The sequence below is a fragment of the Dreissena polymorpha genome, chromosome 5 (genome assembly GCF_020536995.1).
Source record: "Dreissena polymorpha isolate Duluth1 chromosome 5, UMN_Dpol_1.0, whole genome shotgun sequence".
NCBI classification, from domain to species: domain Eukaryota; kingdom Metazoa; phylum Mollusca; class Bivalvia; order Myida; family Dreissenidae; genus Dreissena; species Dreissena polymorpha.
In genome coordinates, this window is record NC_068359.1 from 103,981,364 (window position 1) to 104,002,076 (window position 20,713).

Genomic DNA, 20,713 nt, shown 5'->3' on the forward strand with positions numbered 1-20,713 from the left:
GTGAATTGGCTGTATATATGGTGGTGTAGACGTAAGCAGGCATCCGGACCCTCTGAGCGGCCATTTTTCCTTGGTGGTTCCCTGCCAGGCCCTGCAGGTGATGCAGGAGCTCAAACTGACGAGGGTTACCAGTCACCTGACACAACGACTGCAGGACCCACTGGTCCCACAGTGGATCTGCCTCTGTCCCCCGTAGAGATCCAGCAGCTGGCAACCAACCTTCATAGACTGTATAGTTCATGTAGGTCTTGTACTTGCCTTTACATGTAGTCCAGGGAAATTATTGTACATCAATAAGAAACTTATTATTATTATATATGAACAAGGTTTGATTTGTGTGTGTTTTTTAGCTCACCTGAGCACAACGTGCTCATGGTGAGCTTTTGTGATCGCCTTTTTGTCCGTTGTCAGTCGTGCTTGTCAACATTTTGCCTTGTGAACACTCTAGAGGTCACATTTATTGTCTGATCTTCGTGAAATTTTGTCAGAACATTTGTCCCATTGATGCCTCGACTGAGTTCGAAACTGGGTCATGCTGGGTCAAAAACTAGGTCACCAGTTAAAAAAAAAGAAAAACCTTGTGAATACTGTAGAAGTCACATTTGATGCCCAATCTTCATGTAAGTTTGTCAAAATGTTTGTCTTAATGATATGTTGGCTGAGTTCAAAAATGGTTTCGGTTCGTTGAAAAACATGGCCGCCAGGGGGTGGGGCAGTATTCCTTATATGGCTATTATGAAACCTTGTGAACACTCTTGAAGTCACAATTTTTGCCCAATCATCATGAAACTTAGTCACAACATTGGTTTGATTGATATCTCGGACGAGTTCGAAAATGGTCCAGATCTGTGAAAAAACATGGCCGCCAGGGGGCGGGGCAGTTTTCCTTATATGGCTATAGTAAAACCTTGTTTACACTCTCGAGGCCACATTTATTGTCCAATCTTCATGAAATTTGGCCAGAAGATTGGTCTCAATGATATCTTGGATGAGTTCGAAAATGTTTACGTTTGCTTGAAAAACTTGGCTGCCAAAGGGCGGGGCATTTTTCCTTATATGGCTATATATGGCTATTGTAAAATCTTGTTAACACTCTAGAGGCCACATTTATTGTCCGATCTTAATGAAACTTGGTCAGAAGATTCATCCCAGTAACATCGTGGACGAGTTAAAAAAAGATGCTGGTTGGTTGAAAAACATGGTCGCCAGGGGGTGGGGCATTTTTCCTTATATGGTTATAGTAAAACCTTGTTAGCACTCTAGAGGCCACATTTATTTTCCGATCTTCATGAAACTTGGTCAGATGATTTGTCCCAATGATATCTCGGATGAGTTCGAAAATGGTTCCGGTTGGTGGAAAAACATGGCCGCCAAGGGGGTGTGGCATTTTTCCTTATATAGCTATAGTTCAACCTTGTTAACACTCTAGAAGCCATATTTATTGTATGATCATCATGAAACTTTGTCAGAAGATTTGTCCCAATGATATTTTGGACAAGTTTGAAAATGGTTCCAGTTGCTTGAAAATCATGGCCACCAGTGGGCGGGGCATTTTTCCTTATATGGACTTATGAATCTTCATGAAACTTTGTCAGCATATTTGTTTAAATGATATCTTGAATGTGTATGAAAATGGTTTTGGTCTGTTAAAAAACGTGACTGCCAGGGTTTTCACTAGTCATGAAAGTTGGTCAGAACATTTTGTTCTAATGACATCTTGGGTTGCATAGAACAGGTCAGTTCCTTTGAGTCTCAGGTGAGTGACTTTGGGCCTTTCAGGCCCTCTTGTTTACCTTTTCCCTTATTTGTCGCGGTATAAAGATTTCCAACATCCTAGCTTAGATACTTTGGACTTCAAAATATGAAAGTGCATCAAGGTGATGTAATTTTATCCAAAATGAGAACATTTGATTTAAACATTTCTTATTTCTACTATATACTCACATGACATATTTGTTACACTAATTAGAATAAAATGGAAAGTTTTCTTACGGGCAGTCATGTTCTTATATTAAGTTTGCTTAATAACTGTTACCATTGCAAAAGGTTGGTCTTAATACAAGAAGTAATTGCTAGTTAGTTAAAATGTGATTATCAATAATGTTGCTGTTGTCTTGTAAAACAGTAAGTTCTTTTCCAGTGAATGATTCAGCAAATAGTCCAAAGGGAGACCACTCTCCGGGCGCTGGTTGGGGCAACAACTCTGCAAGACGCGACAACTCAAGGCAGGACAACTCTGCAAGGCTGGACAACTCTGCAAGGCTGGACAAGCCTTCTACAAGTGCCTTCACTCCATACCAGAGACCTGAGCAAGTGAGAGCAGACTCATCAACAGTGGTGAGTGACTTGATTGTTGACATGTCGTACATGCTTTTTACTTTAGTTTGTTGAGGAATTTTTCAAGGGATGTGAACTGTTTTTTTGGATAAAATTTCAGATTCTGACCTTACTGAAATTTATATATGTATTGCTTAATTACTGGTATATAGCAGAATGACCAAAATTGTCCAGCAAAAATAATTACACCTGAGAGTGTTATTAATTTCTAGTTACATATTAATCAGTAATACCAAATTTTTATGTCCCCCACTATAGTAGTGGGGGACATATTGTTTTTGCCCTGTCTGTCTGTTGGTCTGTTGGTCTGTCTGTCTGTTTGCGCCAACTTTAACATTTTGCAATAACTTTTGCTATATTGAAGATAGCAACTTCATATTTGGCATGCATGTGTATCTCATGAAGCTGCACATTTTGAGTGGTGAAAGGTCAAGGTCAAGGTCATCCTTCAAGGTCAGAGGTCAAATATATGTGGCCAAAATCGCTCATTTTATGAGTACTTTTGCAATATTGAAGATAGCAACTTGATATTTGGCATGCATGTGCATCTCATGGAGCTGCACATTTTGAGTGGTGAAAGGTCAAGGTCAAGGTCATCCTTCAAGGTCAGAGGTCAAATATATGTGGCCCAAATCGCTTATTTTATTAATACTTTTGCAATATTGAAGATAGCAACTTGATATTCGGCATGCATGTGTATCTCATGGAGCTGCACATTTTGAGTGGTGAAAGGTCAAGGTCATCCTTCACACGGTCAAGGTCATCCTACAAGGTCAAACATCATATAGGGGGACATTGTGTTTCACAAACACATCTTGTTAGGAGAGGCATTTACCTTAATTAGATTGTAATCGCTAACATGTTCTGTTGTTGTTGTGGGACATTAGTTTACACCTAAACCCAACAATTTGTATCAAAACAATAGACATTTGTTAATAAAATGTGTAAGACAGACCAAATAAGCCGATTGCAGGTGATATAAATAATAAGCTTCCTAGAGCATTCTAAGAAATGCTAGAATGTCTCTATGTCTATGCCAAAATTTTGGTAAGTTGATAAAAATCCCAGAATGAACGACACATGCACAGATGTTTTTAATAGTGTTAATAGTTCATAAAAAGTTTTTTAATGAAGTAAGGGGCATCAAGAAAGAGATCCCAGATGGAATGACCCTTACCAGGGTGTTGTTGTTGTTTCAGCGTGAAGACCTGGCCAAGGTGCGTCGCTACCTGGAGAATCTGGACGAAAACTCCTCCATCAGCGACTTTGACTCCTCCGAGACTAGGAACATGGGCACCTCACGGTACAGGCACTCCACGCCTCAACGAGCACCATCAAGGTAGGCTATAGTGTGTCTAGTAGGCACTCCACGCCTCAACGAGCACCATCAAGGTAGGTGATAGTGTGTCTAGTAGGCACTCCACGCCTCAATGAGCACCATCAAGGTAGGCTATAGTGTGTCTAGTAAACACTCCACACCTCAACCAGCACCATCAAGGTAGGCTATAGTGTGTCTAGTAGGCAATCCACGCCTCAACCAGCACCATCCAGGTAGGCTATAGTGTGTCTAGTGGGCACTTCACGCCTCAACAAGCACCATCAAGGTAGGCTATAGTGTGTCTAGTAGACACTCCACACCTCAACGAGCACCATCAAGGTAGGCTATAGTGTGTCTAGTAGGCACTCCACACCTCAACAAGCACCATCAAGGTAGGCTATAGTGTGTCTAGTAGACACTCCACGCCTCAACAAGCACCATCAAGGTAGGCTATAGTGTCTAGTAGGCACTCCACGCCTCAACGAGCACCATCAAGGTAGGCTATAGTGTGTCTAGTAGACACTCCACACCTCAACAAGCACCATCAAGGTAGGCTATAGTGTGTCTAGTAGGCACTCCACACCTCAACGAGCACCATCAAGGTAGGCTATAGTGTGTCTAGTAGACACTCCACGCCTCAACAAGCACCATCAAGGTAGGCTAAAGTGTGTCTAGTAGACACTCCACACCTCAACAAGCACCATTAAGGTAGGCTAAAGTGTGTCTAGTAGGCACTCCACACCTCAACAAGCACCATTAAGGTAGGTGATAGTGTGTCTAGTAGACACTCCACGCCTCAACAAGCACCATCCAGGTAGGCTATAGTGTGTTTAGTAGGCACTCCACACCTCAATGAGCACCATCAAGGTAGGTGATAGTGTGTCTAGTAGACACTCCACGCCTCAACAAGCACCATCAAGGTAGGCTATAGTGTGTCTAGTAGGCACTCCACGCCTCAACAAGCACCATCAAGGTAGGCTAAAGTGTGTCTAGTAGACACTCCACGCCTCAACAAGCACCATCAAGGTAGGCTATAGTGTGTCTAGTAGACACTCCACACCTCAACAAGCACCATTAAGGTAGGCTATAGTGTGTCTAGTAGACACTCCACACCTCAACCAGCACCATCAAGGTAGGCTATAGTGTGTCTAGTAGACACTCCACGCCTCAACAAGCACCATCCAGGTAGGCTATAGTGTGTCTAGTAGACACTCCACACATCAACAAGCACCATCAAGGTAGGCTATAGTGTGTCTAGTAGACACTCCACACCTCAACAAGCACCATTAAGGTAGGCTATAGTGTGTCTAGTAGGCACTCCACGCCTCAACGAGCACCATCAAGGTAGGCGATAGTGTGTCTAGTAGACTCTCCACGCCTCAACAAGCACCATCAAGGTAGGCTATAGTGTGTCTAGTAGACACTCCACGCCTCAACGAGCACCATCAAGGTAGGCTAAAGTGTGTCTAGTAAACACTCCACACCTCAACCAGCACCATCAAGGTAGGCGATAGTGTGTCTAGTAGACACTCCACGCCTCAATGAGCACCATCAAGGTAGGCTATAGTGTGTCTAGTAGGCACTCCACGCCTCAATGAGCACCATCAAGGTAGGCTTAAGTGTGTCTAGTAAACACTCCACACCTCAACCAGCACCATCAAGGTAGGCGATAGTGTGTCTAGTAGGCACTCCACGCCTCAACAAGCACCATCCAGGTAGGCTATAGTGTGTCTAGTAGACACTCCACACCTCAACCAGCATCATCAAGGTAGGCTATAGTGTGTCTAGTAGACACTCCACGCCTCAACAAGCACCATCAAGGTAGGCTATAGTGTGTCTAGTAGACACTCCACACCTCAACAAGCACCATTAAGGTAGGCTATAGTGTGTCTAGAAGACACTCCACGCCTCAACAAGCACCATCCAGGTAGGCTATAGTGTGTCTAGTAGACACTCCACACCTCAACCAGCACCATCAAGGTAGGCTATAGTGTGTCTAGTAGACACTCCACACCTCAATCAGCATCATCAAGGTAGGCTATAGTGTGTCTAGTAGACACTCCACACCTCAACAAGCACCATCAAGGTAGGCTATAGTGTGTCTAGTAGACACTCCACACCTCAACAAGCACCATTAAGGTAGGCTATAGTGTGTCTAGTAGACACTCCACGCCTCAACCAGCACCATTCAGGTAGGCTATAGTGTGTTTAGTACACACTCCACGCCTCAACCAGCACCATTCAGGTAGGCTATAGTGTGTCTAGTAGACACTCCATGCCTCAACAAGCACCATCAAGGTAGGCTATAGTGTGTCTAGTAGGCACTCCACGCCTCAACGAGCACCATCAAGGTAGGCTATAGTGTGTCTAGTAGGCACTCCACGCCTCAACAAGCACCATCAAGGTAGGCTATAGTGTGTCTAGTAGGCACTCCACGCCTCAACAAGCACCATCAAGGTAGGCTATAGTGTGTCTAGTAGGCACTCCACGCCTCAACGAGCACCATCAAGGTAGGCTATAGTGTGTCTAGTAGGCACTCCACGCCTCAACAAGCACCATCAAGGTAGGCTATAGTGTGTCTAGTAGACACTCCACACCTCAACAAGCACCATTCAGGTAGGCTATAGTGTGTCTAGTAGGCACTCCACACCTCAACAAGCACCATCAAGGTAGGCTATAGTGTGTCTAGTAGGCACTCCACACCTCAACGAGCACCATCAAGGTAGGCTATAGTGTGTCTAGTAGGCACTCCACACCTCAACAAGCACCATCAAGGTAGGCTATAGTGTGTCTAGTAGACACTCCACACCTCAATGAGCACCATCAAGGTAGGCTATAGTGTGTCTAGTAGGCACTCCACACCTCAACCAGCACCATCAAGGTAGGCTATAGTGTGTCTAGTAGGCACTCCACGCCTCAACAAGCACCATCAAGGTAGGCTATAGTGTGTCTAGTGAGCACTCCACGCCTCAACAAGCACCATCAAGGTAGGCTATAGTGTGTTTAGTTGGCACTCCATCGCCTCAACGAGCACCATCAAGGTAGGCTATAGTGTGTCTAGTAGGCACTCCACACCTCAACCAGCATCATCAAGGTAGGCTATAGTGTGTCTAGTAGACACTCCACGCCTCAACAAGCACCATTCAGGTAGGCTATAGTGTGTCTAGTAGGCACTCCACACCTCAACAAGCACCATCAAGGTAGGCTAAAGTGTGTCTAGTAGACACTCCACACCTCAACAAGCACCATTCAGGTAGGCTATAGTGTGTCTAGTAGGCACTCCACGCCTCAACGAGCACCATCAAGGTAGGCTATAGTGTGTCTTGTAGACACTCCACACCTCAACCAGCACCATCAAGGTAGGCTATAGTGTGTCTAGTGGGCACTCCTGCCTCAACAAGCACCATCAAGGTAGGCTATAGTGTGTCTAGTAGGCACTCCACGCCTCAACAAGCACCATCAAGGTAGGCTATAGTGTCTAGTGGGCACTCCACGCCTCAACGAGCACCATCAAGGTAGGCTATAGTGTGTCTTGTAGACACTCCACACCTCAACCAGCACCATCAAGGTAGGCTATAGTGTGTCTTGTAGACACTCCACACCTCAACCAGCACCATCAAGGTAGGCTATAGTGTGTCTAGTAGACACTCCACACCTCAACCAGCACCATCAAGGTAGGCTATAGTGTGTCTTGTAGACACTCCACACCTCAACCAGCATCATCAAGGTAGGCTATAGTGTGTCTAGTAGACACTCCACGCCTCAACAAGCACCATCAAGGTAGGCTATAGTGTGTCTAGTGGGCACTCCACGCCTCAACAAGCACCATCAAGGTAGGCTATAGTGTGTCTAGTAGGCACTCCACGCCTCAACAAGCACAATCAAGGTAGGCTATAGTGTGTCTAGTAGGCACTCCACGCCTCAACAAGCACCATCAAGGTAGGCTATAGTGTGTCTAGTAGGCACTCCACGCCTCAACAAGCACCATCCAGGTAGGCTATAGTGTGTTTAGTTGGCACTCCATCGCCTCAATGAGCACCATCAAGGTAGGTTATAGTGTGTCTAGTAGACACTCCACACCTCAACGGTAAGGTATGCTGTAGTGTGTCTAGTTGGCACTCCACATCTCAATGAGCACCATCAAGGTAGGCTATAGTGTGTCTAGTAGACACTCCACGCCTCAACAAGCACCATCAAGGTAGGCTATAGTGTCTAGTAGGCACTCCACGCCTCAACAAGCACCATCAAGGTAGGCTAAAGTGTGTCTAGTAGGCACTCCACGCCTCAACAAGCACCATCAAGGTAGGCTATAGTGTGTCTAGTAGGCACTCCACACCTCAACCAGCACCATTCAGGTAGGCTATAGTGTCTAGTAGACACTCCACACCTCAACGGTAAGGTATGCTGTAGTGTGTCTAGTAGGCACTCCACACCTCAATGAGCACCATCAAGGTAGGCTATAGTGTGTCTAGTTGGCACTCCACACCTCAACCAGCACCATCAAGGTAGGCTATAGTGTCTAGTAGACACTCCACACCTCAACCAGCACCATCCAGGTAGGCTATAGTGTGTTTAGTTGGCACTCCATCGCCTCAATGAGCACCATCAAGGTAGGTTATAGTGTGTCTAGTAGACACTCCACACCTCAACGGTAAGGTATGCTGTAGTGTGTCTAGTTGGCACTCCACACCTCAATGAGCACCATCAAGGTAGGCTATAGTGTGTCTAGTTGGCACTCCACACCTCAATGAGCACCATCAAGGTATTCTGTACTCTAGTTGGCACTCTAGGCACTCCCCACCTCAACAAGCACTTTCAAGGTAGGCTATAGGTATATTCATTCCCTATGGTGCCCTGTGAGCTTGCCTTAGATCTCCCCAAAGATAAGTACTATTTATTACCAGGGAATAGACTCCAGACCATGTTTTCGGCTTTTAATACAATCAAGCTTAAATAAATAAGGTTAAGAACAGGGCTCCAGATAAGCATTCAAGTCTAAAGGGTATTTTACCCCCTGATAGAATTGTTAAAGGATATTTTACTCCTTTGTTTCAGCCATAAAGGGTATTTAGGAATTTTGAGGGGTATTTTCCATTTCCATAGAAAACTGACATTGTACATTTCATGTTTAATTAAATAATCTAGAAATATTATTATTTGTTATTAATAAATGCAAACAAAATAAATTTAAATGATGATATGAACACTGTCTTTAAAATATTCAACTAACAACTGTGTTGTCTTTATTGCATATAGTATTCATGTAGTACATGAACGTCATTTCACAATTAAATTAAGTTATGGCACTGCTTGTGCAATTGAAAATAAAGTCAAACTTCCTTTGGTCTATGTAAGTTAACTATAAACTTCATCTTTAAAAGTTAAAACTAAAATTATTTTAACAACTCTAGAAGCATCATAAGATTTATCTCTATTGACATATTGTAATATTCAGTAACTTCATGCAGGAGCCCCTGTTTGCTTTAAACGTCCCTTTTTCAAACCTAGAACATGATGGTCCGCCATTTAGATTACAAGGTTCTTTTGATTGACTTACTTTTGATTCAAAGGTTAACTTGCACTCAACACTGAATTGGATTATTGGTTAAACAGGTTACGCAGTGTAATAGATTACAAATACGTACCAAGATTTGAGCTGTGATGTTACGTATTTTTAAAGGCCAATTTTTAAAGCGTTTTTTTTTTCATTTTTTCAATGCGTAAATACGCAGATACAGATCTTATGGAGCTCTGGTTTAGAATGGTGATCATATTTTGTGTTTTCTGTATAGTCATTCAAAAGATTGTATGTTACATTAATGCTATTTCTAACTATGTCCACTGTGTACAGGGGTTCCACGTCCACTAATCGTTCCCTGTGTCAAGGGTACACCAAGACTGGTGTGCCATGTCGTTTGGGCTGTGCCAGCGGGTCAGAGTTCTGTCACAGACACAAGGGTCAGGGCCCAGCATCATGAAAATTTGCTGGGGTCAAGGCGGGACGTCATGACAACCTGCTAGGGTTGCCATAAGGACCTGAAGAATGAGCTATTCAAAGGAGACCAATGTTAGGCAATCTCAGTCTTTTTGTGCTTCCAAAATTTTACCTCATGAGTATCAAGTCATCGAAAGTCATTGATGGTTTCAATGTAAGCAGTTTTTAAAGAGTATAATATATAATGACCTAAATATGCATTAATAGTTCTCAAGAGTTTTTGCAATATTAAATAAGTTTCCATTGGTAATTTACCCTTAAGCTCCCTTTGTTTATCATTATCATTTATGTTTATCTTATTCTCTAAGTCTGTATTTGTATAGTTGGAAATGTTATGTCATCATGAACAATGTTTCCAGAAATTGTATAGAATCCTAAGAACATTGTTTTGTCCTAGTTCCAGACGTTTTAAAGAATCCTAAAAACACTGTTTAGTTCTAGTTCCAAACATTTTATAGAATCCTAAGAACATTGTTTTGTTCTAGTTCTGGACAGTTTTTAGAATCCCGAGAACATTGTTTTTGTCCTAGTTTCAGACATTGTAAAGAATCCTAAGAACATTGTTTAGTTCTAGTTCCGGACATTGTATAGAAAACTAAGAACATTGTTTTGTTCTAGTTCCGGATATTGTATAGAATCAAAGGAACATTGTTCTGTTCTTGTTCCGGACATTGAAGAGAATCATGGGAACAATGTTCTGTTTTAGTTACAGATTTTGTATTGAATATTGTTATGCATGTTAATGCTGGGAGGCATATGGCATTTGGCCTTTTCATTTCTTTGTATTTTCATTCCTTCTTTTGTTTATTTTTCCATTCACTGTCCTCACTTTGACATTGATATTTACCTGATTTTTAGAGCCTTCTTCAGATGATTCTTGTTCTTGGTCAAACCAAATGACATGGTTCATCTATCATCAATATCACTTGCTACAAAGCTTTGATACTTCATGGATGGTATAATATCTATGAGCACTCTCAACTCACCCACATCACTTGACCTCATTTTAATCTGTCATGCACCAATGTTTTTAAGGAATTCGCAATGCTTGGTTAAGCCAATTTGATGTGTTTCTCTAACAGAAATACTGATATCTACAAATCTTTGATACTTGAATGGATGATGCATTTGATCCCTTTTATCATAACAACATCACCAGGCTTCATTTTGACTTTGACAATCACCTTCTTTTGGACTGTGACTTATTCAGAAGATCCAAATTCTTTGTTAACCCCAAATGACATGTTTCTTGGAACATTAATTTCTTTTGCTACAAAGTTTTGTCACTTTCCAGGAAAGATGTAAATACTCACAATATAACCACATCAGCTTACCACATTTTGACATTGAAAAGTACTTTCACTATCAGTTGACAATCATGTTTGACACAGGCAAAGGATTTTTTTGCAATAAGAAAGTTGTATCATTATTAATAATGTGCTAGCAAATTTTTTTTTTGAATACATCGTTATGTGTGTGTGTGCGTGTGTGTTATGTTGGTAATGCTTGCTTTGTGTGTAAAATATGCCTCAGGAAGAGTCCAGTTTTCTGCTGCCATTGTTAAAAATGCTCACTATTGTTTCATATTAATGTTTGCATGGTTACTGTTGACTTGCCACTGTCTTTTATAACTATGTCATTAGGGAGCCTTTTGATTGTTATGCCCCCGGATCGAAAGATCGGGGGTATATTGTTTTTGGCCTGTCTGTTTGTCATTCATTCATTGTGTGTGTCCCAAAACTTTAACCTTGGTTAAAGTTTTGCAATAACTTTTGCATTATTGAAGATAGCAACTTGATATTTGGCATGCATGTGTATCTCATGGAGCTGCACAGTTTGAGTGGTGAAAGGTCAAGGTCATCCTTCAAGGTCAAAAGTAAAAAAATACAATCCAAGGGAATAAATAAGCTTTAAAAGGGAGATTATTTATAAACCTGCCAAATGATATATTGAAATTTTATTTCAAAGCGGCGCAATAGGGGGCATTGTGTTTCTGACAAACACATTTCTTGTTATGCCTCCGGAATGAAAAATCGGGGGTATATTTTTTTTGGCCTGTCTGTCTGTCATTCATTCATTGTGTGTGTCCCAAAACTTTAACCTTGGTAAAAGTTTTGCAATAACTTTTGCATTATTGAAAATAGCAACTTGATATTTGGCATGCATGTGTATCTCATGGAGCTGCACATTTTTAGTGGTGAAAGGTCAAGGTCATCCTTCAAGGTCAAACGTCAAAAAATAAAAGCCAAGGGAAGTAATAAGCTTTAAAAGGGAGATAATTTCTAAACCTGCCAAATGATATATTGAAATTTTATTTCAAAGCGGCACAATAGGGGGCATTGTGTTTCTGACAAACACATCTCTTGTTCAGTAATGTTTTAATGTTACAACGATTTAATATACTTTATATGTTATGTTTAAATAAATAGTATTGATATATTATTTTGGGGCATGAAGAAGCTGTTACATGATTTTATGACTTTGATCTCAAATGAATGCCAATAACTTGATATGATATGATGTGAGGAGATATGTTGGATAATTTCAAAAAAAGGTTAAGTCAAAGGAGGGAACATGATGATAGATTGTATCAGTCTTGTACATGATTTGTGGAAGATAATTATATCATTACTTAATAGTTTTAATACTAATTAGATAGTTTACACATGCCAATCTTTGTTAATTTGGTCATGTATATATTATGTGGAAAAATATATAACTTAATCCAAGGCATACAATTAGGTTTTTATTTATACAAAAAGTACACATTCAAATATAAGTGGTGATCGTGACAAAAGATGACAATTCACAATTTAAAAATCAGTGACATGTGAACACTTGCAACATGAACAATTCACAGTGCAAAAATCAGTGGCATGTTCACATTAGCAATGTTAGATATTCATAATGCAAAAAGGTGACATGTGCACACAAGCAACATTGACAATGCACAATGAATTCTAAAATTAAGGATAAGTTCACACTAACAACATAAACAATTCACAATGCAAAATCAGTGACAAGTTCACACTTGAAACATTAACAATTCACAATTCAAAAATCTGTGACACTAGCAACATTAAAGGGTCTTGTTAATTTTTTTTTGAAATCACAGTATTTAACACTTTTTGTCATAGATTCAATAAGAACAACACTGTACATCAGGGAGCGGTTTCCTTCATGAGTAATCATTTTAATCTGATAAAATACTAAAGCATTAAATTGTTTTCGTCAAATTTTATTACACTCATGGATAAGTTATTTGAAGTGTAAAATATATAATAGTTGGGTTGCCAGGATGTTTAGGCGTTAGCTTTTTAGCTCACCTGATTGCTCAGGTGAGCTTTTGTGACCGGTCTTTGTCCGTTGTATGTCCGTCCGCCCGTTAACATTTGCTCGTAAACACTCTAGAGGCCACATTTCTTGTCCCATCTTCATGAAACTTGGTTAGAAGCTTTGTCCCAATGAACTCTCGGCCGAGTTCGAAACTGGGTTGTGCCGGGTCAAAAACTAGGTCACTAGGTAAAAAAAAAGAAAAAGCTTGTAAACACTGTAGATGTCACATTTCATGCCCAATCTTCATGTAACTTTGTCAAAATGTTTGTCTTAATGATATCTTGGTTGAGTTCAAAAGTGGTTCCGATCCGTTGAAAAACATGGCCGCCAGTGGGCGGGGCAGATTTCCTTATTTGGCTATAGAAACCTTGTTAACACTCTAGAAGTCACAATTTTTGCCCAATCATCATGAAAGTTGGTAAAAACATTGGTTCAATTAATGTCTCGGACGAGTTCGAAAATGGTCGAGATCAGTGAAAAAACATGGCCGCCAGTGGGCGGAGCATTTTTCTCTATATGTATATAGTGGCAGTTTTCCCTATTTGGCTATAGAGAAACCTTGTAAACACTCTAGAAGTCACAATTTTTGCCCAATCATCATGAAAGTTGGTGAAAAAACATGGCCGCCAGTGGGCAGGGCATTTTTAGATAATCGCTTAGCGACCGTCTAAGGTGGTTAGTCTAAAATTCAGGTCGATACGCCTTAGCTACTAGGAGCCCAATACCCGCTTACTACGCGTATCCTGGGGAGAAAGAGTTGTATAAGTTATGCAAGAGGTTTGAGTTCTCCAATTATATTCATTCACAAATGGAAACATGATATTAATATCGTGTTAAATGCAATAGTTTCGAACGGTGCTTTTATAGAAAATAATCAATAAACAATGATCGTATTGTACGTGTCGCGGAGGAGATTGTTCATGAATGAATAAAATAGTCCACTTTCTGCAGCGTCTTCATGACGTAGTATTTTTGCTCAGTCCATTCATAATATGAGGCTATTAATAGATGCGCCTGTCGATAAACAAAGGAAAGTCCACGGGCGATAGCAACGCAATAGGTTATGCTCTCACATACACCTCAATGACGTAGTACAGGTCGTAAATTGAGGCTATTAATAGATTCGGGAAAAAGTTAACGCTTATTTATATTCTCAATTTATAAAACGTTGAACATAAGTTCAACAATAGCTTCAGCGATACGATAGACAAAAACAAAAAAATGTTTCATAATCGCTAAACTCGAATATAACAAACAATTTATAATAATAATACGAATGACCTGTTTCGTAACCTCGTTCATGCTACTACAGCGGGTATTTCTGGAAAACGTTCTTTGGTTCTCAACAGATAGCGGCGATCTTTTGTATTTACAGGTGCTAGCAACGCAATAGTAGAAGGTTAGTAGAAGGTTTAGGTTGTTTATATCCACAGTTCTCAATACATAGACAGTTGGATATGAGTTCATCAATTACTACAGGCATACTATAGGCAACCTCGAAAATGCTTTATAATCGCTAAAACCGAAAACAAATAAATATATTATATTTAATATATTTATAACAATAAATATCTTTTTAAAATGTAGTCGGCGTATACGCTGACGTTGAAATAAAGTTTGCAATTTACTTTTCTAAATAAATAAATACAATGAAACAAAAGTTAAACTATTGTGTTGTGTTTTTGACTTTTAAGTTGCATATTCACCGCATGAAATGTGTGTTAGCATTGTCAAACCACACATTAGTGTGAGTAGATAAAAAATATACTACGGGAGAGCACTTCATATGTGTCCTCATATGCCTTGTAATTAGTATCTTTCTTCACTATCGAAATATACCGTATGTTGATATTTGATTTAAACGCAGTTTTGTTTTGACACATTTAAATCACACGCCAATAGCGCCGTCATGCGAAAATGGGTCTTATGCGTTTCGGCCAGCGTTTGTTTAACCCAACACATGCTTTTGCGCAGTCAGGCCATAGGCGATGCTGTTCGCTATAAAATCACTCAATATGTTATGTTTCTCCTTACCAGAAGGAGAGATAGCTGAGTGGGCTATTTATATGATGGGCGCATATGGAATAAGACCCATTTTCGCATGACGAGGGTCATTACAAATCTCGTTGCGAATTGAAAATGCCACATTTAATAACAATGCTTTTTGATACAAAATTGAATTCTAAATAGCAAACTTGTTAATAATGGCAGCCTATCCACACATTAAGGAATGATTTCCAGACGTGCTGACCAAGTATGGCACACATTGTGGTATGATAATTAAACGATTTTCTCTTATCGTGACACTATACTATTTTGCTAATGATTGTTTTTTCATCTTGGAGGCGAAAGTGAAATTCTGCGAGATGGATTGTCTCGCGTAATTGTAACAGGGCCACAATTTGTGTCGTTTGAGCATACAGAGAGTAGTCCGGAATTCCTTACACTGAACAGTGCTACATCCTTTGAATTGAGCACATACGCAGTGATGTAGCAAAAATTCAAAGGTTGTATCTCGAATTAGCTTATTAAATATTCGAAAATATTCATGCGTGTCTGTTGGCGTTATGTAAAAGTCACTAAGATGAAAACTGAGTAAAACAGATACGCCTAAAAGCGCATTAGTGCTCTATGCCTATGTTTATGTCAGCATTGTTGACACTGTGTGAACTGCTCGGGTAACAAGTAAAGCATAAACAGCAATGTTTTTATACTTTTATTCCTCCATATACAAGTTACGAAGATTATTGTATATTTATATGGTGTCAAAAATCAAAAGTTTTGTACACGGAACTTTCATTATGAATTTATATTCTTGGTGAGATAGTTCTTTGATATTAGAAAAAATATTCCTTTAATATGATGGTGACTGCAAATTTTCTTTATATTAAGTTCTCATTACCATTTTCATCATACTTTCTATGCTTTCAGAACGTCCAAAAAGCATGTTGTTTTTATTTTGTCTAAGTTATTTCTATGAAATTTTAAGGATGATAAAAAGTGCACACAAAACTCAACCCGTGCGCCAAGACACACACTTTATAAAGTTGAATGGCGTGTGTTCATTTCAAACTTGCGATTGAAAAATGAATTGCGTGTTAAATTATGCAATAGCGAACATCTTCAGTGCCTTCAGCGCTTTGATTCTCTATATGTATACAGTGAAAACATGTGAACACAGTAGAAGTCACATTTTTGGCCCAATTTTCATGAAATTTGCTCAGAATATTTGTTTCTTTGATACGAGAGTTGAGTTAAAAAATGGTTCCGGTCAGTTGAATAACATGGCTGCTGGGAGGGGGCAGTTTTCTCATTATGCCCCCCCCCCCCCCTTTCGAAGAAGAGGGGGTATATTGTTTTGCTCATGTCGGTCCGTCCGTTTACCAGATGGTTTCCAAATGATAACTCAAGAGCGCTTATGCCAAGGATCATTAAACTTCATAGGTACATTGATCATGACTCACAGATGACTCCTATTGATTTTTAGGTCACTAGGTCAAAGTTCAAGGTCACGATGACCCGAAATAGTAAAATGGTTTCCGGATGATAACTCAAGAACACTGATGCCTAGGATCATGAAACTTCATAGATACAGTGATCATGACTCGCAGATAACCCCTATTGATTTTCAGGTCACTAGGTCAAAGGTCAAGGTCACGGTGACCCAAAGCAGTAAAATGGTTTCCGGATGATAACTCAAGAATGCTTATGCCTAGGATCATGAAACTTCATAAGTACATTGATCATGACTCGCAGATAACCCCTATCGATTTTCAGGTCACTAGGTCAAAGGTCAAGGTCACGATTACCCGAAATAGTAAAATGGTTTCCGGATGATAACTCAAGAACGCTTAGGCCTAGGATCATGAAACTTCATAGGTACATTGATCATAACTCGTAGATGACCCTATTGATTTTCAGGTCACTAGGTCAAATGTCAAGGTCACGATGACCCAAAATAGTAAAATCGTTTCCGCATGATAACTCAAACACGCTTAGGCCTAGGATCATGAAACTTCATAGGTACATTGATCATGACTCGTAGATGACCCCTATTGATTTTCAGGTCACTAGGTCAAAGGTCAAGGTCATGGTGACCCGAAATAGAAAAATGGTTTCCAGATGATAACTAAAGAACGCTTACGCCTAGGATCATGAAACTTCATAAGTACATTGATCATGACTTAAAGATTACCCCTATTGATTTTCAGGTCACTGGGTCAAAGGTCAAGGTCACGGTGACCTGAAATAGTAAAATGGTTTCTGGATGATCACTCAAGAACGCTTATACTAGGATCATGAAACTTCATAGGTACTATGATCATGACTCGCAGATGACCCCTATTGATTTTCAGGTCACTAGGTCAAAGGTCAAGGTCACGGTGACCTGAAATAGTAAAATGGTTTCTGGATGATAACTCAAGAACGCTTATGCCTAGGTTCATGAAACTGCATTTGTATATTGATCATGGCTCGCAGATGACCCCTATTGATTATCAGGTCACTTGGTCAAAGGTCAAGGTCACAGTGCCAAATAACGTATTCAAACAATGGCTGTCAAGGTCACGGTGACTCAACTTAGAAAAATGGTTTCTGGATGATATCTCAAGAATGCTTATGCCTAGGATCAGGAAACTTCATAGGTATAATGATCATGACTTGCAGATGAAATAATGATGAAACTTGACCAGGATGTTTGTCTGGACAATATCTAGGTCAAGTTTGACATTTGGTAAAGATTGAATGAACCGACTCCTCTCAGGTGAGCGAACTAGGGCCATCTTGGCCCTCTTGTTAATTAAGTGAACACTACTTTTAGCTCCATTGGAACAAACTTCTTTATAATGGAGCTGTGCAATTGAGATGTTACAATTTAGCAATTTAATGCCTTAACAGACTTTCATCGAATTCTCTAATCTGACCCCTTTCATAATTTACAATTCAAACATCAACAACATGTTCACACTATCAGAATTGGACTGAAATATTTTTTTGCTTGCACAAATAAACGCAAGTTTAACTAAAAACAACAATTTAGTTAAAAACAAAAACACAATTACAAGAAAAAATATAAAACAAATATTTTAATAAAACAACATAACAGCAGCTGCAAAGTAAAGGCATTGAATAGAAATCACTGTCAATAACAGGACCTAAAAAATAATCATTGACACTTAAAAGTAAGCTTAAAGATTTGATATTTAATTTGTAACATCAAATAGTGTCCTCTACAAAGTGTTTTCTAATCATGCCTCTGTGTATGAAACTGGCCACGTCTGAAGAAGTTCATGATTTATATAAACTTATATAGCAAAAGAATTGAAAGAAATCTCAAATGACACGTCCAGGGGTATATATTTGGTAGTTACAATGTTACAGTGGTGTACCATGTTTGTTCAATTAATGACCCTTTAGTCAAAAGTGGCCTGAACAAGGGGTCTTAGAGTATTATAGAATTGAGCAAGACTAAGCTGAGTGTTTAATAATCCTCAGGGTCATCTTGTTCGTCATTAATCAGTTACCATTAAACTTACTTATTATAATCAGAATTTGAACACTATAGTGTATATCCCAACATAAATTGTCCTTTGTTATGGTGGTCGCACAATCACCTTTTGGGCCACTCAAGAAATACCTATGCATAGGTATGCAAAGTAACGTCTCCACAAGGTCCTTAATCCGGTCACTACATTGTTCTGAACCCCGTCACCAGACACGGCACTTGTTGCGTGGGTTCATGTAGCTACCAAGCGGGCAGTTGAAGGCGCGGGAGAAGTCGTAGGAGTTCTGCAGAGACCCGATCACTCTGCAAGTGAGTCAATGAAACATGCCTGTCAGTGCAAGAAGAATTATTGTAGAAAAAACTGCATGCAATTTGATGAATATTATTTTATTTAATGTATTTAAAGTACTGATTGAATGGTTATTAAATGTATTCAAAACGTTTAAAACTCATATAAGAACGAAATACCAGTATTTTACCAGAACAATTTAAAGAATTGTTTCTCCTTTATTCTAGAAAATGAGCATACAAATTATGCAAGGTCACAATTGTTATTTGATGCCACACAATGCTTGTTTGATGCCACACAATGCTTGTTCGATGCCACACAATGCTTGTTTGATGCCACACAATGCTTGTTTGATGCCACACAATGCTTGTTTGATGCCACACAATGCTTGTTTACATCAGTTACCTGCCACACAATGCTTGTTTACATCAGTTACCTGCCAAACAATGCTTGTTTACATCAGTTACCTGCCACACAATGCTTGTTTACATCAGTTACATGCCACACAATGCTTGTTTACATCAGTTACCTGCCACACAATGCTTGTTTACATCAGTTACATGCCACACAATGCTTGTTTACATCAGTTACTTGCCACACAATGCTTGTTTACATCAGTTACCTGCCACACAATGCTTGTTTACATCAGTTACCTGCCACACAATGCTTGTTTACATCAGTTACCCGCCACAAAATGCTTGTTTACATCAGTTACCTGCCACACAATGCTTGTTTACATCAGTTACCTGCCACACAATGTTGTTTACATCAGTTACCTGCCACACAATGCTTGTTTACATCAGTAACCTGCCACACAATGCTTGTTTACATCAGTTACCCGCCACACAATGCTTGTTTACATCAGTTACCCGCCACACAATGCTTGTTTACATCAGTTACCCGCCACACAATGCTTGTTTACATCAGTTACCTGCCACACAATGCTTGTTTACATCAGTTACCCGCCACACAATGCTTGTTTACATCAGTTACCCGCCACAAAATGCTTGTTTACATCAGTTTCCCGCCACACAATGCTTGTTTACATCAGTTACCTGCCACACAATGCTTGTTTACATCAGTTACCTGCCACACAATGCTTGTTTACATCAGTTACCTGCCACACAATGCTTGTTTACATCAGTTACCTGCCACACAATGCTTGTTTACATCAGTTACCTGCCACACAATGCTTGTTTACATCAGTTACCTGCCACACAATGCTTGTTTACATCAGTTACCTGCCACACAATGCTTGTTTACATCAGTTACCTGCCACACAATGCTTGTTTACATCAGTTACCTGCCACACAATGCTTGTTTACATCAGTTACCTGCCACACAATGCTTGATTACATCAGTTACCTAAAGCGGCCTGGACAGTGAGCATCGGTGTGTATTTCATCCTTTTCTCGTTCTACTGTAGTAACACCACACCAGCCCTAGTGGAATAAATAGAGGATACTAAACTAGACATCTGCCTTACAACGATCGAACCCTCGTGTTGGGTTTCAACCTCAACAAATTTTAAATACATAGATACAAGTATTACCTGAGCAAAATTAATGAAGAACAACTGGTCGTGGGTAAACTTGAGTCCAGGTAAAAGAGGTTCCACCTCTCCCTGTCTTTTCTGCCAGTTTTTGTAAGCCTGAAGTTGTTAAAGGAATGAAACACTAGTTTTTACGAATTCTTTACGAATTCTAACAAAAGGAGTTTATTGACATAATATGATACATGATTGTGTAATTCAAAATTATAGTTTGATGTTAAAATGTATTTAAATCACCTTATAACTTTGTGTCAGTCCTCCGTTATCAGCTATGTTTTCCCCTTTAGTAAATTCTCCATTGATCTGAAATTTCCAATATAAAATTGTATGATTCAGCGGTGTTCTAACGTCTGTCAAACACCTCCATGTTATTTTAATGTTGC

The 20,713-nt window shown here is 39.8% G+C and overlaps 2 protein-coding genes across 9 annotated transcripts in view; one reads left to right on the top strand and one right to left on the bottom strand.

Annotated features, from left to right (window-relative positions):
• Positions 1–13,145, top strand: part of LOC127832440 (protein brambleberry-like) — a 38,829-nt gene extending 25,684 nt beyond the window's left edge. For both annotated transcript variants that reach the window (XM_052357909.1, XM_052357911.1), the window contains 4 exons: positions 2–241; positions 2,141–2,337; positions 3,537–3,676; positions 9,507–13,145. In XM_052357909.1, coding sequence (XP_052213869.1) covers positions 2–241; positions 2,141–2,337; positions 3,537–3,676; positions 9,507–9,633 — 704 coding nt within the window. In that variant the 3' untranslated portion in view covers positions 9,634–13,145. The remainder of the gene's footprint in view (position 1; positions 242–2,140; positions 2,338–3,536; positions 3,677–9,506) is intronic.
• A 2,544-nt stretch (positions 13,146–15,689) lies between these two features.
• LOC127832439 (neprilysin-like) overlaps positions 15,690–20,713 on the bottom strand; it is a 36,997-nt gene continuing 31,973 nt past the window's right edge. For all 7 annotated transcript variants that reach the window (XM_052357905.1, XM_052357908.1, XM_052357902.1 and 4 more), the window contains 4 exons: positions 20,568–20,633; positions 20,331–20,429; positions 20,144–20,220; positions 15,690–18,792 (listed from right to left, as the gene is read on the bottom strand). In XM_052357905.1, coding sequence (XP_052213865.1) covers positions 18,693–18,792; positions 20,144–20,220; positions 20,331–20,429; positions 20,568–20,633 — 342 coding nt within the window. In that variant the 3' untranslated portion in view covers positions 15,690–18,692. The remainder of the gene's footprint in view (positions 18,793–20,143; positions 20,221–20,330; positions 20,430–20,567; positions 20,634–20,713) is intronic.